Consider the following 18,706-nt stretch of genomic DNA (forward strand, 5'->3'; position numbering starts at 1 on the left):
TTTTATCTCTTTTTACTATAACTCTTAATCTGATCAAAATGGATTATTTGTGCTTTTTTGCGTGCAGAACCTGAGCTTCTTTGCCTCAATCCTTTGGTCCTGCCGGTCCTTATCTCCTGCACCTCTACTCAGTATCACATCAAACATCATTCAAGGTCCAGCAAAAATGCCAATGAAACCTTTCCCAACCCCTTCCAACTAAAGGTCATGTTTTTCTGTTATTCTCTTCCACACTTTAACTATCTCTTAACATCTCTCTCTAGTTCATGTCTTCCAGGAGTGGGGAACCTTTTTTCTGCAAAGGGCCATTTGGATATTTACAGTATCATTCACTTAATATAATTCAGTTAATATAAATTTATGTTTCCATGAAAAAAGCTCCTAGATTTATTGAATTTTGAGTTCCACCCGCGGTTGCCTTGACAGGGCCAGTTCCTTGCTCCTAGGAGTTGTTAAACTAAAACATCAATGGGTAATATAGGAATAATGCATCTTTTAAAAGTGTTTTTTTTTAATCTACCAATGATGCTAATTATGCTTTTAAATTTAAACTAAGAGGAAAAACTATGACTATGGTAAGGCTCCCTTCAAAAATATTTTTAATTTTCAATTATTTTACTTATATCACAGGTGCAGAACCCTTCTTTCCAATATCTATTCTAAAATACTGGCCTTGTGAGTATTTAAAAAAAAAAAAAACAAAAAAAAAAACTTGTTCCAGTCAATTATAGAATAATAATACTTGAGGGGGAAAAAAGATCTTCAAAATTCATCTTATCTCATTCATACCCCCAACCCATGTGTATATATAAAAACTTATTCTATTTTAACTATCTTCTGAGATAAATTGCATAGAATTTCTAGTAATCCATTCTGATATCATTGTTGTTATTGTTATTGTTGTTGTTGTTGTTATTATTACATCTCCATTTCCCACATCCTTCACTCCCTTCGCTTTGACAACCATCATCTGTTCTCTGTATCTATGAGTTTGTTTCTGCTTTGTTTTGTTGAGACATTTTGGTTACAATACTACTCCATAATAAGTTAAACCGAGTTCCTCATACTATTATTTCATTTGCCTTTTGAAGACAGTACAGTGCAGGGTTTAAGACACACGGCTCTCTCGTCTATAAAATGGGAATAATAACATGCTTATTTCATAGGATATTTTCAAAGATTTGGTGGAAGCATATATGTAAAGTATTTAGAACAGTGACTGAAACCTAGTAAATGATATATGTGTTGCTATTTTTATTTCTTCTTACCTTGCTTTGAATGAAGACGTTTAATAGTTTGATACATAGCCATTTGGATCTGGAGGCTTTGAACAAATGAATCTTTTTCTGGACTGAATAACCACAGCTCCTTTGTGCTATATTTTTTTTTATAAGACTAATTTTCCAAATTTAAAAAAAAAAAAAACCCTTGTAACCCTTCATCTCAGAGTTCATATTTTGCTATTGCAACAGGATATTTTAAACCGAAACTCTAAAAGTCCCATCTAAATAGACTCTATGAACACATACCTTTATCGGGTCATTCTCCATGTTGTTCATAATGGGCATATAACACTGCGTAAGACAAGCAGGAACCCTGCCTTCCTGGGTTGTACAAATTCTTAGCTGCAGAAACAAACTCTTTCTATCCTTAAGCAAGTCACATACCACTCTTCCGGATTCTCTCTTCCAATAGGTCAGCATGTCCAGCTGGAAGTTTCTTATTGAAAATCTCAGCTGACCGGAGGAACATAGCTTCAACTGCAGACCCTTTCAGCAGAGCAATCTGATCTTCATGGTCCAACGTCTGAAATCCTGCATGAAGGTGATAATGAAATCGGTATCAAGGAGTCGTAAATGCTATAAGACAGTATTCATCTTCACCATCATCCCCATCCTTCCCACTGATAAAACATTTTCATAAAATTATTTTGTAGTTGTTTTAAGACTGGATAGTCAAGCTGACTCAATAAGTATCTATTGTTCTCTCCCAAATAGAAGCTGGCTTTTATCTTCATTGTGTAGGATTTGATAAACAACTTGGGTAAAAGAGGATCCACGTCAAATACATACATATGTATATATATATAAAACTGAGTGGCCGGATTATGATCTCTGAACGCATAATAATCTGACCACTCAGTGTATATCCTATCCTATATAATAAAAAGCTAATATGCAAATTGTTCCCTTAACCAAGAGTTTGACCAGCAGGCAGGAGACAGGCCAGCCAAACACCCATATCCTCTCCCCCTGGCCAGGATGGCTGGACCCCACCCATACACAAATTTATGCACTGGGCCTCTAATATATCATACACAAATTCATGCACTAGGCCTCTCTCTCTATATATATATATATATATTGAATGGTGAGATTATTATGAGTTCAGAGATCATAATAATCTGGCCCTCTCAGAGAATATACATTGAAAATATATATATTTATGGCAGAGATACGCTGATGCAGATGAAGCCCCCTTAAAACTCAGAGGCAGCCAAGACTGGTTTGGCTCAGTGTATAGAGTGTGGGCCTGCAGACTGAAGGGTCCTGGGTTCGATTCTGGTCAAGGGCATGTACCTTGGCTGCGGGCACATCCCCAGTGGGGGTGGTGCAGGAGGCAGCTAATTGATGATTCTCTCTCATCAATGTTTCTAACTCTCTATCCCTCTCTATTCCTCTCTGTAAAAAAAAAAAAAATCTATATATATATATATATATATATATATATATATATATATATATATATTTAAGTCAGAGGCAAGCAGATTCTCTTTGAGCCATTATTTTAGTTGCATTTGGTATCAGAGGACAACTCTGCAGAATGGAAGTTTCCACAAGCCAGAAACATTTTTATGTGTATCCAGAGATTTAAAGAAATATTTGGCCAACTCATGGATCTTTAGTCTACCTGGAGAATGTGTAGTATTTCCAATAGAAAACAAACAACCCAATCAAAATCATGTTGTGCTATCTTCTCTAAGCTCAGCCCTCCACCATGCAGGGCGAGGAAAATGACTGACTAAAGTAATGAATGGGAAACAAACACAAGCTCATGTGCACATGTGTACACACACACATACCACAATTAGAGATAAAATAATGATAATGCCTTCAGGGTCTAAGTGGCCTAGGAGAGTATTAAATAGCAATGGGAGTTTAGAGGAGAGAGTAACGCTAAGAATAAAGAAGCAATGTCACTGTGTCAGAGAATCTAAGTGCTCCTTTGTGGGCAGGAGACATGGTAGGTCTCTAACACTCTGGACAGACCTCAATGAACTGTGGAATGGAATCCCTCAACTCGGACCTTCACAAAATACTCTTTCATTATTAGTATTGCATAACTATTATTACTATTTGTAGTAATGTCATTTCTGTAATTATTGTTAAAACATTTTTTTCCTTCTCAAGGGTTGTCTTTTCTTTTTTTCTGTGTGTGTGTGTGTGTGTGTGTGTGTGTGTGTGTGTGTGTTTTTCCCCCCCTTCTACTTTGCTCATTAAACACACATTAATTATACTCTCTCCCTATTGACCCAGTCCAGGCATAGGATTGAAGAAGTGTGTAAGATACTGCCATTGCTTTCAGATAAGCTACCTGATTATAGGAAGATTTTTATTTGTCCCCAATATTTCTTGGTTAAAGATCAACTGACCATTTGAAATGAAAAATCTTTCCCCATAAACAACAGAAAACATCATATTTCTTCCTTTCCAATATTTCTTCCCACAGTTTCTGACTCTTGAATAATCATGTTTTTGATCAAGATTGCCTTCAGCTTAATTATCATAAAACAAATTAAGTTCTGTTTTTCATTGTTAATAAAGAAATGAGAGAATATTAATGTTTCCATGATAACGAGAATTTTCTTCCCACATTTTATGAGTTTTATGTAGGCTTATGTTTATCTCTGACTCATTTAATGAAATAATAGCATAATGCTGGCAAAAGAAGGCAAATTAACATGTTTAATTAAAATCCTATGTCAGAAGTTACCTTCTGTAATTTAATATTACTATGTTAGCTATACAAGGTATTTATTATATTCTTCTATCTAGACCATGAAATTTTTAATGTACTAATATATTTTTTAAAACAACAAAACAATTTAAAGCTATTGGCTGAGATTGCATTGAAATTGTATCTAAAAGAATTGGACTCTGGGAGATAAGTAGCTGGCATTCCAGTTTCCTGCACTGACACCATCAGAATGACTGGATAAATCCCTCTCCCTCACCTCACTCATGATGGACACTTGTTCATCAAGTGCTATCATTTTTAAAAAATATATTTTATTGATTTTTTTACAGAGAGGAAGAGAGAGGGATAGAGAGTTAGAAACATTGATGAGAGAGAATCACCGATCAGCTGCCTCTTGCACAACCCCTACTGGGAATGTGCCCACAACCAAGGTACAAGGTACATGCCCTTGACAGAACCTGGGACCTTTCAGTCCGAAGGCCGATGCTCTATCCACTGAGCCAAACCGGTTTCGGCAAGTGCAACCAATTTTTTTAAAAAATATATTTTATTGATTTTGTACGGAGAGGAAGGGAGAGAGATAGAGAGTTAGAAACATCAATGAGAGAGAGTCATCGATCAGCTGCCTCTTGCACACCCCCCACTGGGGATGTGCCCACAACCAAGGTACATGCCCTTGACCGGAATCGAACCCGGGACCTTTCAGTCCCCAAGCTGACGCTCTTTCCATTGAGCCAAACCGATTTCGGCCAATTTTTAAATCTCTCTTTGTTTCCTATTCTCTCTCCCACTGCTATTGCTTTATTTCAAGCCCTGTTGCTTGTACTAATGTAGTAGCATAGTAACTAATTCACCTTGCCTATAGTTCCTCCCTGTTCATATCCTTCTAATACGAACCTAATAAAGTTATATCACTATAACATAAATCTCATCATTTCCATCTTTTAAAAAAGCCACCAAGAACCAGTGGATGAGAATTAATACCCTTAGTTAGGCCCTAACTGGTGTGGTACCAGCTTACCTTATGTCTAACCAAGAAGACACAGACATTATGCTACAGCCACAGTGAATTTTCCCTTCCTTCTCTAATAATTCGCTACTTACTCATGCCTCGTAATATTTTCACAAGAAGATTTCTTGATTTCAAATGACCCCTCTCCTTAATGTCAACGGAAAAGCTCTTTTTTGTTTTAGATCCAATGCAAATATGATTCTCTCAGAAGCCTTCTTATCTTTCTCAAATATAATCAGCAATTGCTTTCTTTTTGTTCAAACAGCACTTTGCATACACTTTTTTTTTAGTTATACCCTTTAATCACTTTCCTTGTAGGTAATAGCTAGGTATTTAGTATAGAATAGGTATCGACAAACATTATTAAATGAATAAATGGATGGATCACAACTTAGCAAAGTCACTATTTCTTAATTTATCAATTTGGAAGAATTAGCATAAATGATTTTAAATATCCTATCTGGCTCTAACATTTTATGTCTGTGGTAGACATGTTAAATCAGATGTGAGATAATTCTCTTTTTGAACCAAACAGACTTGCCTCTCTTAATGTCACAAGAATATCGCACAGTGTAGCAGAGAAGTAACTACATGTAAAGATACCTGGTAGCTTTTTTGTGAATTCTACAAGAATCTGTACATGACTGGTAGCCATTTCAGTTAAAATGAGAAAATTTTCTTCTGCACTGAATTCTTCTTTTAACTGAATTTTAAGAAAAAAGCAAATGATTAATAAGTAGATAAAAGGATAAAACAGTATAAAATCATTAGGCTAAAGAACCAGACTTAAACAATAACATTTAAAACCTAGTTCATATTTTTCAGGTCCTTGGAGAGCAATTATTATTACCAAGATAAATATGAGACTTCTTTCTCATTAGTTATTTAATGCTGCTAAAAGCTTAAATGTATAACAAATTCTTGGCTCTAATCATTTCAAAGTAACATGTTTATATACTAATTCCACTCCAACATAGTAAACACCCAGAAAATATTAAGTTTAAGCCCATGCATTTTCAGATAGTGTACATACAATTTTATTTGTGATTTCCTGAGGCATCCTCTGTTTGCTATATGAATCCATAATATAATGTAGAAGATTCTGTTGATCCAGGGTGAGTTCAGTTTTCTCCTACACTGGCAAAAAAATAAAATATGTTAGGGAAGGTGACTATAAGATATTCTCTTTCTCTTGATAGATAGATAGATAGATAGATAGATAGATAGATAGATAGAGTGTATACACACACACACACACACACACACACACACACACACATATGGAGTAAAATAAATATCAGAAATTGTTGGGGAAAGCCCTAAATATAGCAGTAACTGTATTGTGTCATAGCTTTTTCTGAGCTCCTGGGCAAGCCATGTCCCCATTTCACTAAATTTGTCCCAAGGTACTCATTTTCCTCTCTGTAAAATAGGGGGAAACAAACTATTTCTTTCTTATATTTCTTAGGAATAAATAATAATCTGGATATGAAGCTCATTGAGTCCATTCATAGAGAAGTTCAGTGCAAGTTCAAGGTTTGGCCATAACTAAAGAAAAGTTCCCCCATATAACATGGAGACTCCGTTTGAGGATATTTATGTAGAGCAGGGGCTGGCACACTGGGGCCCACGGACCAAATCCACCTAGTTTTATAGATCCACTGGAAGATAACCGTATTCATTTGCTCATGTATTACCAAAGCTACTCAACGCTGGGTAGTTGAGATGGAGACCATGTGGCCAAAGCCTAAAATATTTGGCACTTTACAGAAGAAAACTGCTGACCCCTAAGGTAGAGAGTCCTCCATCTGGACAATCCAGCCCCCAAACATCTCTTTCTCCCTTACTAGCATCTTTGGAAGAGGGTGAATAATTGTGTCACTTTTTGCTTCCTTATACCAAAGATGAAGCACTATGGCAAAATAATACTTTCATATCAAATACTTTTCCTGTGATAAATACAAAATGATATATCTGAAAAACTAAACGTGGATGTTTTTTTTTATCAGTAGTGTAATAAATATTAAGAAGGGCATAATTTGAACAAAAAAAATAGATTGGTATTTCAGCTAAAAATTAAATTTAAATTCCTTTAAGTGCCCTGTTCATTCTCAGTATGTTTAGCTAATCATACAAGATGCCATTCCTCTATTTGTCCCAAGTTGTCTTGAAGGATTCTTGGAGTGATCTGTGACCTCAGCAAAAGAGCTTTCTCTATTGGTGCACAGATGTGCATTCACCCTGTTTTACCCATTGATAAAGACTGACTCATGTCCTGGCCGGTTTGCTCAGTGATTATAGCATTGGCCCATAAACCCAAGGGTCTTGGGTTTGATTCCTGACCAAAGGCACATACCTTGGTTGCAGTTTCAATCCTCGGCCCCAGTGGGAGGCAACCAATCGATGTGTCTCTCTCACCTTGATGTTTCTTTCTCTCTCCCCCTCCTCTTCCTCTCTTCCACTCTCTAAAAAATTCAATGGAAAAAATATCCTCAGGTGAGGATTTAAAAAGACTAACTCGTAAGTCTATCGAGTCCACACCCTTCCCAGTCTGAACCTCCCTTCTCACTGGCAGGAAAATGGTCATTAAAACTCAGTTTGAAAAAAAATCCCTTTTATACACCAAACCATTTCTACTGGCAACCTCTGTGTAGTAGGAATGAAATGGAGCCAGGGAGAACTTTCCCTTTTTTTACTTTACACACTCCTCCTATCTGACTTTTACACAGGAGGATGTATGACTCTCATGATTAAAAAGAAACTCATTCGCCCGTGGACACAGACAATGGGGGTGGTGCGGGCCTTGGAGGGGGGTCAGAATGGGAGTGGGCTGGATGAGGTTAATGGGGGGGACGGGGGAGAAAACCTTTGAAATACTTTCAACAATAAAGATGTTTTTTTAAAGAAGAAAAAAGAAAGAAACCCACTCAATGCCCAGCTGAAGTGACATTCTGCTCGTGGCTGTGGCTCTGACGTGAAAGCCTCCCAGCCAGACCACGACATGCCTAGCAGCCCAGCGGCACTGGCTTTGGCAGACACTGTGGCGTGTTATTACCCTGCATGACTTCGTGGTCGAGGTCACTTGTCGCAGGTCACGCCCTTCGCTGTCTTCATTAACACTCTGATCTGCGTGCTGCTTCACGTTTTTTCTCAGTCGTTTGGATTTACACTGAATTTCAGTTAACAAGCCTAAAAAAAATAAACATAGAGACTTAACCAACCACAAGAAAGTACTGTTGGGTGTGTGGGCACGAGACTTGGCCTTGAACAAGAAATGTATCGTCTGTGAGTCTCAGCTTCTTTATTTGTAAAATAGGAATAATATCTACCTCGCATGGTTTTGTGGATATTCAATGTTATGTCATGTTAAAAAAAAATTGAGCTTTATATACAGGATGTAATGCAAAGCATTGTACAAATGCAAGGTTTTTGATCCATACAATGAAGAATGACACTCCCTGTTCCTGTCCTAGGGAACTTTGAAAGTTATTATTTCAAGACAGAATATTAATAGTATAACTGCACCATAAGGCATGTAATCAATTTCACATTAAGCATATAAGTAAACATGAATCAAACAAATGCCAAGATCCTTTAGAAAAAAAATTCCAATCTTGTTCATTTTCAGAACTGTAGAGATGGTTGAGAACATAGTTAAAGATGAAAATAACTCCAGGGGACCTAGACATTTTCATTTGAATAATCATATACTATCATCATTAATTTATACTAAGCAGGGCTATAAAAAATAACATAGACTTCTCTTCCACATTCCTATTTAACTTCCTCATTCTCTCAATGTGAAGGAAATGAAATCCCAGGAATTTCCTTGTCCGGGGAATTCGGTTTATAGGATCCTGTGAAAGCTTTGCACCTGTTCCTCGTCAAGTCTATGTGCGTAAATAATAGTATAGCCTCTTCTATTCCAGGTGGCGTCATGAAAAATGTCCCCGGAGCTCCAGTGGGGACAAGGTCATGTTTAAGTGATGAGCCACATGAACCGCCTGGTATCGAGGCAAATGTTTCCATGGCAGGATCGGGTTCCAGCGGCCGCCCCTCCTGCAGTCTCCTGTTTCATACACGCGGAGAGGCGATTGTGATCGGCCGCCATGAAACTTTCATCCTCCCGGCCTGGCATCATTTACACTGACCTATTTTCCGCCTCCTGCGTGCATTCTTTGTCTGGGTCCATCCCAGTGGCCTGCATGGTTTGGGAATAATAGCCCTGGAATCGCCTTCCAAAGGCTTTTCTTTCATGTGGCATTCCCTCCCTGACTGTGATCATCCCCGTGGTGACATCTGTTTGTCTCCTTGTGTTTGGAGGGGAACAGGGCCTATCTCCGAGTCTGCGCGGTCTGCAGGATTTGCAGAATGAAAAATGAATATGTTATAGCCCGGCATGCATTCCCAATGCTGATGGAGATTACGGTTCCTCACAAAGCCAGGAGTGAATACACTGTCTTTTTTTTTTTCTTATCAGATGGAAGGGCCAAATGATATTAAAACTTGGGGGAGTTAATTTCCTGTGTAAATCTATACAAATTGGTTCAGAGCTGCAACAAAAAAAAAAAAGAAAAAAAAAAGATTCTTAATAAAATAACTTGATTTAAAACTCGACGGTGGCAATTCAGTGGCAGTTAGACCTTCTTCTTAATTTTCCCCACAACTGTGAATTCTTATGCTAATGAAACAAAAATTTAAAAAGATATCAAATTGAATTTGAAGGAAACTTTTAGACTGTCATTCTTTATAAGTTATTAAAAATATTGCCACTCAGCTCCATGTCTCATTGCAACAATGAACAACAAAACACAGCTGTTTTTTTTCCAGGTGAATTAAATGCTCTTTAGCTGACAGTTTGGACAATTTAGTGTAGGGGTGTCGAACTCAATCAGAGAAGGGGCCAAAATCTAACATCCAGCCTAAATCGCGGGCCGAATGGTTTACTGAACAGTCATAAACTGTCATTGTGATGGAAACGCAGCGGAGTGCAGTGATGACAGCGCGGTGCGGGCCACATTGCAAGGCCTGGCGGGACGGATTTGGCCCGAGGGCCTTGTGTTTGACACATGTGATTTAGTGGTTAATGATCCTTTCCAAGAACTTATATGGCTTAGTAAGTCCCTTCTTTGATGTGTGAAGAACCATTCTAATTAGACGCGTTACCTGGCTTCTGCCTTCTTAAGAGATATTTAGTGGAATTTAATTGCTTGATGCGAATACCTCTATACATACATTCAGCCAACATTCCCATCTCTTTGCATTTCCTTAGTCGACACTCCTGGCACTTCCTTCGCATGTACATGTCCATCACACAGTTGCCTCCGTTTTTACACTTGTACACGGCATTTTTGGTGATGCTTCTCCTGAAGAAACCTGTGGCAGAAACACAGACAGGAGTGAAAAGACTCCTCACACCGTCTGCTCAGAAAAAACACATTTGGACTGAGATGCCCAAGAATTTTCTCCTGGACCCCTGGAGAGCAGCAGCCACCAGGTAATCCTTGTGTGCACTGTTGACAAAGTGCTTTCAATTGTACTGCCTCACCCAGAAAGCTGCTGTTTTTAATTCATCTCTCAAAAAATAAAGACATGTTTCCCTGATAGCCTTTCTAAGGAAAAATAAACAACCCTCAGTTCCTTTTTAAGATAAATTATGTTCATTATATCTTCATGGGGGGTCAATTATGGGCCAGTGTACTTATTCTAAGTGCTAGTGGTTCAAAGGTAGGTAAGTCATCCCTGCCCTCTTAGCATCTACAGCAGTGGTTCCCAATCTTTCTAATGTCGTGACCCTTTAATACAGTTCCTCATGCTATGGTGACCCCCAACCATAAAATTATTTTTGTTGCTACTTCATAACTGTCATTTTGCTACTGTTAATGAATTGTAATGTAAATATCTGTATTTTCCGATGGTCTTAGGCTTTACAGCAGTGGTTCTCAACCTGTGGGTCACCTAAGACCATCGGAAAACACCGTTATTTACATTAAGATTTATTAACAGTAGCAAAATGACAGTTATGAAGTAGCAACAAAATTAATTTTATGGTTGGGGATCACCACAGCACGAGGACTGTATTAAAGGGTCACAGCATTAGGAAGGTTGAGAACTGTGGTTCTCAGGTTGGCTGAGGGCCAAGCCATGCAAATAATCAAATAAGTAAAATTAAGCCTTCCTGGGCTGTGCTGGGGCAGAGGAGGCAGAGGGAATGGTTGGATCTGGGGGAAGAAGTCAGACTCAGAGGCGAGTGTTGAGCTAAGTCTTGAGTTGAGTCATTATTGCGGAGAAAGAGAAACCATTACAGGGTTTTGGGTTTGGCAGGGGAGGGTATGACCTAACGTGCATGTTGGAAAGAAAGGTGAACAGGGAGACTAGAGACAGGAGACTGTGACCAGCCAAGAGGTGATCAGGCCTGGACTTAACGTGGGAGGCAGTGAGAACAGGGAGGAGGCAATAGCAGAACAATCATACCTTGGTGACTAACTCAGTGTGAACCAGGGGCTGAAGGAAGAGTGAGAGATGTCAAGGCTAAAGGAGTACTAGACTTGCTTGTGAATTTGTTGGTTGGCAAAACTTGCAGTAGAAAAGATGTTACCATTTTCCTAACTGTCAAATTCAACCACGGAGCGTATATAAAAAATAAAAATATAAAAAGTCTGTGAGTCTGTGCTTCAGATCAAAGTTGATACTAGGAGTACAAACACCAACGTATGCATTTTAAAAGAGATTACAGGCAAAAAAAAAAAAAAAAAATTATTTTCCTGATTCCAGATCATTGAGCTCAGTGACAACCTTAGCCCATCTGAGTCAGTCTTTCTATCAATATTAATCTTCAGCTCCTGCCAAGAATAATTCCATTTCATACAGTCAGATACTGATAGCTCAATAGTTAACAGAAATAAGACTCCTTACTCCAAGAGTCAAGGGAACAGTGGCTAGGAAAAATCTGCAGGTTTTTTGCTCCGATATTACTCAGAAAATCATTATCATCTCAATAGCTGAATTGATTAGCTTTCACTCTGAGGTGGCAATATTATATTATCACTACATCACTTAAATAAAAGTGCATATACTATTTTTATACTTATGCAAATCTATCCATACACATATCTCTGATTCTATCTTGTGCATATTCAACAATGCCCATGTCAGAGAAGTCATTTGAAAATGAATGGAAAGGAAATTCACTGAGGAACAGAGGCCCTTGGTAACAAAAGAGGAGTAGACAGGGCTGGTATTGCACAATGGGGCTGGCAGGAAGCCAGCTTTAAGATGGTAAAATGGGTCCCTCAAATGTGCAGAATATTGCACATTCTGCTTTTCTCCTTTATACGCATGGAACCCACATACCACACCATACTGTCAACTCATACGTGAGCATGTGCACACACGTGGGCACACAAACACACATGCACAAGCCAGACTTCAGTAACTGACAGTAGGCTACCCATCACTTGGAAACTATGGTTGTTTAAAACTTTAAAGGTCTCCACATTTTGGGAAACAGCAACAAACACAAAGCCGAGCAACTAGTGAGCTTTATGGCCCAGTTAGCTATTAGATATGTCTCAGCACAATGGAGGGTAAAAAGTTCCCTCCATCCCCCCATTACCTTACATAGGATTAATTTTCTAAACACTTTGCAAATGCTGATGCATATAATACTCATAACAATCCTAAGATATAGAGTCTATTACACTAGTGTCATGGTCAGCAAACTGCGGCTCTCAAGCCATATGCGGCTCTTTGGCCCCTTGAATGTGGTTCTTCCACAAAATACCATGACCTGGGCGATTCTATTTTGAAGAAGTGGTGTTAGAAGAAGTTTAAGTTTAAAAAATTTGGCTCTCAAAAGAAATTTCAATCGCACTATTGATATTTGTCTCCGTTGACTAATGAGTTTGCTGACCACTGGTCTAGTAAATCATTGATTTTGACTGCTATATAAGGAGGCTCTCCCTTGTCTGGGTGATTTAAAAGCATAATTCATCAGTGAGTGTTATGCCCAGACTTGATGATCCCCAAGGACCACCAGGGAGCCGAGTCCGATGCAATAAACAAAAGAGCCTTCTCCATGCTAGCATGGGCTCCTCCCACTCACGCCGGCAGCATGGCGGAAGAGAGAGCGAATTTCACCCAGTCCAGGGGTTTTACTCCGGTCGGTAGTGATGTCACTGCCTCAGCTAACCCTGATTGGTTGGGTAAGAGCTAGGGATAACTCTGCCCTGTGGGGTGGAGTCGGGAGCTCATCCTCGCCCCGCCCTGCCCTCTCATGAGCACCTCTTCTTTTTCCTTTATTGGCAATAGGGCTTACATCTAGTATTAATGCTGCTTTTCATTCTGTCATTTTGGGTTCAAACCCACCTCTGTAATAGCCACCACTGAAGGCAGACTTTGGTAGACTTTGAAAAATTTCTTTTACTTGAGGCTCCATATGCTTCATGGCTTGCAAAATATAACGGCCTGTGCATCCTGCAGCAGCAATAGTCAGTCCAACCGCTACCATTGTACTGGCCACGGCTCCAGCTCTGCTCCCCTGCCTCCCGAGAGCGTGGTTCACCCCATTCCATCAGGCCCTGGCCATCAGCTCCCCGCCACTACCAGAAAGCAAGGGCGCCCTCTAACACTTAGTTTTGCCAACTACAGTTTCTATTGATTTTTTAATTAAATGGCTTAAAAAGGACTGACTTTGAATTATTTTCATAAGTTGCCTGATATCAGGCATAACCAGATAACTGTTTACACAACTTAATACTCAAAGGACATTTATCAAGCTCCTGTAATCCCTTCTGCCAAAATGAACCACGAAAACATAATATTTGCCACAAAATGAGAGAAAAGTTCATTAAAACAGCATAGTTTAGAAAAGAGTGTGAATGAAGCTCCATCAATGTAGCAAAAATGTTGGTGAATCTCTGAAAGATCAAAAATAGTAAATTTCTGAAGAAACGTGGCCCACAACAGGTACATAAAAATGCAGGTGTAGGAGTAATGGGGTAGGTGCAAGTTCAGATTCAAGGAGATTCGGACAGCCTTAAGGCATTCTTAGGGAGAACTGTGCTAAGCCAACGGTTGGCTAATTTATGCAGGGCAAATTCTCCAAGTCTCCACCCTCCCAAAAAACCCACACACACCTATTTTTGTATAGCCCACAACACAGGAATGATCCCTGTTTTTCATGGTCGAAAAAAAAAAATAAGGCTATTTTGTGATATTTAAAAGTTATATAACACTCACATTTCAGTATCTACAAATAAAGTATATTAGATCACAGCCACACCCATTCATTTACCTGATGTCAGCTTTTGCACTATAATGGTAGAGTCAAATAGTTGAGACACAGACCTAATATTTACAAAGCTTAGAATGCAGGCCCCTTACAGTAAAAGTCAACCAACTCCTGTGCTAAACCTTGGGTAGCAGTCGTATTTGCACGCAGTCTCAAGCAATGACTCTAAGCCAGAGGAGGTGGGCAACGGCCAGGAGGAATGAGAAGTCCCCCTTGCCCAGAAGACAAAGACCAGAACATGCCACCCAACAGCACATCTGTCCTCCATCCTGGTCACTAAAAGCAGGCTGCTAAACCCAAACAGCATCTTCAGAAAGGTAAGCAGGGACTCTCAGAGGCTTCTCAATGAATGAGATCACTCTTCTTTCTCCAATCATTTAGGAATTGCTCTGTGGGAGTTTGCCCTGCAGGCAGCTCTGAGTCTGTTTCTCCTTTTGCCCTCACCTATTAATAGAAAGGGCAGGCTCAAAGCCTAAGCCATTGGAAAGTACCCTATTGATAAGTTGACCGACATTAGCTACAGGATAATGTTGTTGTTGTTTTTATATTTCATATAAGAATTTTTTGAAAGCTCAACTTATTCATCAGCTCAACCACAGAACTTGGAAAGAAGTACAGTCTACCTCATTTTATGAACATAATAAATTTTTACAATTTTTTTAAAAGCTTGGTTTGATTATTTGGCCTAATGAACATAATAAATTTTTACAATTTTTTTAAAAGCTTGGTTTGATTATTTGGCCTAATGATTTTCGATGGCCAAGAAATATATAATCTTCCATTCAGGCTCAGAATAAAAGGTATTGTCATAATTGTAAATAATAATGATAATAATAATAATAATGACAGAACTCTCATATCCTTCATTTCAGCTCACGTGTGACCACTTTATAGCAGTATCCTTCAGGAGGTCCACTCATCTTTCTCATTGTCTTTTTTGCATTCTTTACATCGCTTGTCTCTATTAAAATTATCTTACCATTTTTTTGAAGAGTTCATTCTTTTCTGTGGTTCAAAAATCAACAGATACGAAAGGATATAAAGTAAAACACTTCCTCCCCATACATGTCCTCATGCTTCCTAGTTGTTCTTCTCAAAGAAAATCCACTGATACCCTCACCCCTACTTGGGGGGATGAGGGGAGAGGTAATGATACTCTGCATGAGCTTGGCTTTGCATGATTTTTAAGATTCCATTTAGATTCCCAGCTAGGCAAACTCTTGGGAGTTGGGGGCTTAGTTTCTAGAAAGAGACATAGTTTTGAAGATAGTATATGCTCCTAATTAGGGAGGCTGGATAAACAGAAAAATAACAATGATGAAATAATTCATCAATAAGATAACAATAGCCAATGCTCACTGAGCACTCAATTGTTCCAGATATAAAGACAGATGTTTTAAAAACCATATCTATTTTTTTACAAGAACCCAATAATAATAGTAATAACAGCAGACATTTATTGAGGGTTTACTATTGGCAAGTACCAGGTCAATTGCTTTACACACTTTAACTTATCTTAAAAAAAACAACAAAAAAAAAACAAACAGAAAAATCTAAAATCAGTAATCTAACCTTGTACTTTGAGAAACCAACGATACTCCTGACAACCCCTAGATACCAACCTCAAAGGGTTGTCCTGAAGAGTAAATGAGTTAGTACATCTAAAGGCCCCAGATAAAGCCTGCCCATAATATTCACTTGACATGTTATCTACCTTTCTTTCCCCTAATTCCTCCTCCCCCTCCTCCTTTACTTCCTCCTCCTCCATCACCACCACTGCTGCCACTGCCATCATCATCATCTCACTCTCATTCTTGTCCTCTTTATTACCATCCTCATTTTGCAGGTGAGATATATGAAGTCCAGTGATGTTAAGTAACTTGGAACAGCTGGGAGAGAAATGAGCTGGGTTGGAATCTATCTAGGCTGACTGCTTTCAGAATCCCACTTTTTTGTGATTTTTATAACATGTGACAAAAGGCTTCCAATATCAGTGAAACAGTTTAAACACCACCCCTGGCATCACACTCTTAGATCATTTGATCTACAGAGATCATGAGGACCATTGCTAGTATTAAATTTTATAGAATCCTATAAAATGTGAGGCAAGGCACCTCAGCCCTGATCCATAAACAAAAGAGCTACTGAAAACACTCTTTTCTACCCACTACAATGGTTTCAACGATTCTGGAATCTTTTCTAAACCTTTAGAACGAAGTCTAATGCTGGTTCACTATCTTCTATTAAAAGTGTTCAGAAGGACAACAGGTCACCCGTTTATTCACACAATGCCTCTTACGAATTCTCCCTTCTCTCTGTGAGAAGAATGTGACTGACAGCGACCTATTTGAAAATGCGACCATTTGAAACTGCCAGTCAGCCGCAGATCAGTTTTGTAGTTGAGGTTTGAAGTTTGAAGCACAATTCATTCAGACATTAGCATATCTCACTGATAACTGAAGGCGAAAGAAAGCTCTAGATTTAATCTATTGCTGAGCAAATGGCAGTCATTGTCATTGTGCAATATGCTTGTGTTCTGCAGTTACTTTTTTTTAAAAATCATAATTTTTTCTCTCATTGATGCCATAAATGTCTACAAGAAATAAAATACTTGGAAAAATTAAAATATTTCTAATAGAAACAGATATAGAGACCAGTGAAGTCAGGAAGTTTAAACATGAACTTGGTTTCCTTTCCAAGTTTTAAAAATTTTTCGTGTGTGTGTGTGTGTGTGTGTGTGTGTGACACAGGTTTGACACATCTACAGTGAAGTCCCAAGGCAGAGAGTGGCCAGGATCTCACATGTAAAAGCTTAACCTAATCCTCAAAATGACCCTGTGAAATAGATATGATCCCTGTTTTGCAGGTTGGAGACTCAGAGAAGTTAAATATTTTGCAAATTAAGGATTGGCTAGCTGGATACCCATCTGGAGTGCACCAAGGAACCCAATTACTCCCAGACTCCCTTGCAGCTAACACGCAGATATTCTTTACCTTCTGCCAAACAGGTGCCCTTGTAAGACATTTGGAAATTGGAAGTGAAGCAAGAGCTGTGCTGTTGCTTCTCTTGTTTCTGCTGGCACACAGGAGGGTGGAGCTGTGCTGTGTCAGCACCCCGGGTTCCAGTTGCTGGCTTCTAGGGTGTTGAGAGGCAAGATACCAATTGTATGTACAGATTTGGCAGGCAAGCCATGGCTCTGGAGCCAGTAATTGTGGTGAAGGCAGCATCCTGATCCTCTGGGCATCAGTTCTGTGCCAGCTTCCTAATTCCCCGTCTTCTTGAACAACTGCCTTTCCACCGTGTGGCTCTGAGTGTCCTGAGGCCCAGCACAGAACCTTCTCTGCCCTTCCAACTTCTCCTTAACACTTGGGTTCCTGTTTTATTTCACTGAACACTGATTGACATGTGAAGTACCTTACTTACTGGCTCTAGACATACAGAGCCTAGATTCAACACGTGCCTGCCAAACCCCACGGTCCATGCTCCCTTTGGTGGGAAATCCTGGAGTGAAATTAGTTTTGCATCTCACAGTGCAGATATCCCAAAGGTGTGGGGTAGGAAGGCAAGGTTGGCTCAGCCGTTAAGCTGCCTGGCAGGGGGCATTGGTTCTTTCACTCCTGTGTTGCCCTGTTCTGGGCATCTCCTGCCCTCTCACTAAGCAAAGACATTTTTAATTTGTTTTCTCAAGAGAACATATACAAAGCACAAAGAAGCCTTAACCTTTGGCTTTCAGTCGCCAAAACCTAAGCTTCAAGATCCCAGAGTCTAAACGTGCCCAAGTTGGGAGAGGCAGACAACCAAAAAGGAAAAGAACTGAAACATGTTTGAGCATCTGAGAAGGCCCTGAGCGCTGTTCCTCTCGCCATCCGTGCCCAGACTGAGCCGTGGGATGGGTGTGGGAAAGATTATATAAACTCCACGTCATTCCGGAATCCTAGGGCAGAGGAAATCTGTGTTCTTTCCTGTGGAGCCTCGGGAGACCCCCAGGGGTCCCTGCACCCAGCATGGCATAGAGGCAGGTGGAGTGGCTGCATGGGATCTCTGGGCATTCAGGCATTCCTGCACCCCTGGGGCAGCATCAGGAACCCACTCCAGGGAAGCAGGCGGGCCAGACAGGAAGGAGGGGTGTGCCCAGGACCCCTGGATGAAGCCTTAGAGAGCTTTCCCATGGATGACTGAAGACCAATTAGCACAGCCCCAACAGAGGCCAGATGTGTTAACAGCACAGAGGGAGACTCTCCCCACCCAACGCCCAGTCCCTCCAAACAGCTACATAATCCTGGAACTTAGATAAAACCCAGAAAAGTGATTTTGGGGGGGAAGGGGGAGAGTGGAGGGGGAGAATAGAGGTGGGGTTTAGAATAATCCTGAATTAAACAAAATGAAGTTTTCACCAGGGCTTGAAACTGCATTAAAGCCAATT

At 39.7% G+C, this 18,706-nt stretch overlaps 1 protein-coding gene across 5 annotated transcripts in view; it reads right to left on the bottom strand.

Annotated features, from left to right (window-relative positions):
• NR1H4 (nuclear receptor subfamily 1 group H member 4) overlaps positions 1–18,706 on the bottom strand; it is a 67,411-nt gene that overhangs the window by 13,210 nt on the left and 35,495 nt on the right. For 4 of the 5 annotated variants that reach the window (XM_045587616.1, XM_036457795.2, XM_045587615.1 and 1 more), the window contains 5 exons: positions 10,214–10,366; positions 8,046–8,179; positions 6,024–6,122; positions 5,594–5,693; positions 1,668–1,814 (listed from right to left, as the gene is read on the bottom strand). In XM_045587616.1, coding sequence (XP_045443572.1) covers positions 1,668–1,814; positions 5,594–5,693; positions 6,024–6,122; positions 8,046–8,179; positions 10,214–10,366 — 633 coding nt within the window. The remainder of the gene's footprint in view (positions 1–1,667; positions 1,815–5,593; positions 5,694–6,023; positions 6,123–8,045; positions 8,180–10,213; positions 10,367–18,706) is intronic. The other variant, XM_036457794.2, reaches the window with a different exon arrangement.

Source organism: Pipistrellus kuhlii, unplaced genomic scaffold (assembly GCF_014108245.1).
Source record: "Pipistrellus kuhlii isolate mPipKuh1 unplaced genomic scaffold, mPipKuh1.p scaffold_m20_p_3, whole genome shotgun sequence".
NCBI lineage: Eukaryota > Metazoa > Chordata > Mammalia > Chiroptera > Vespertilionidae > Pipistrellus > Pipistrellus kuhlii.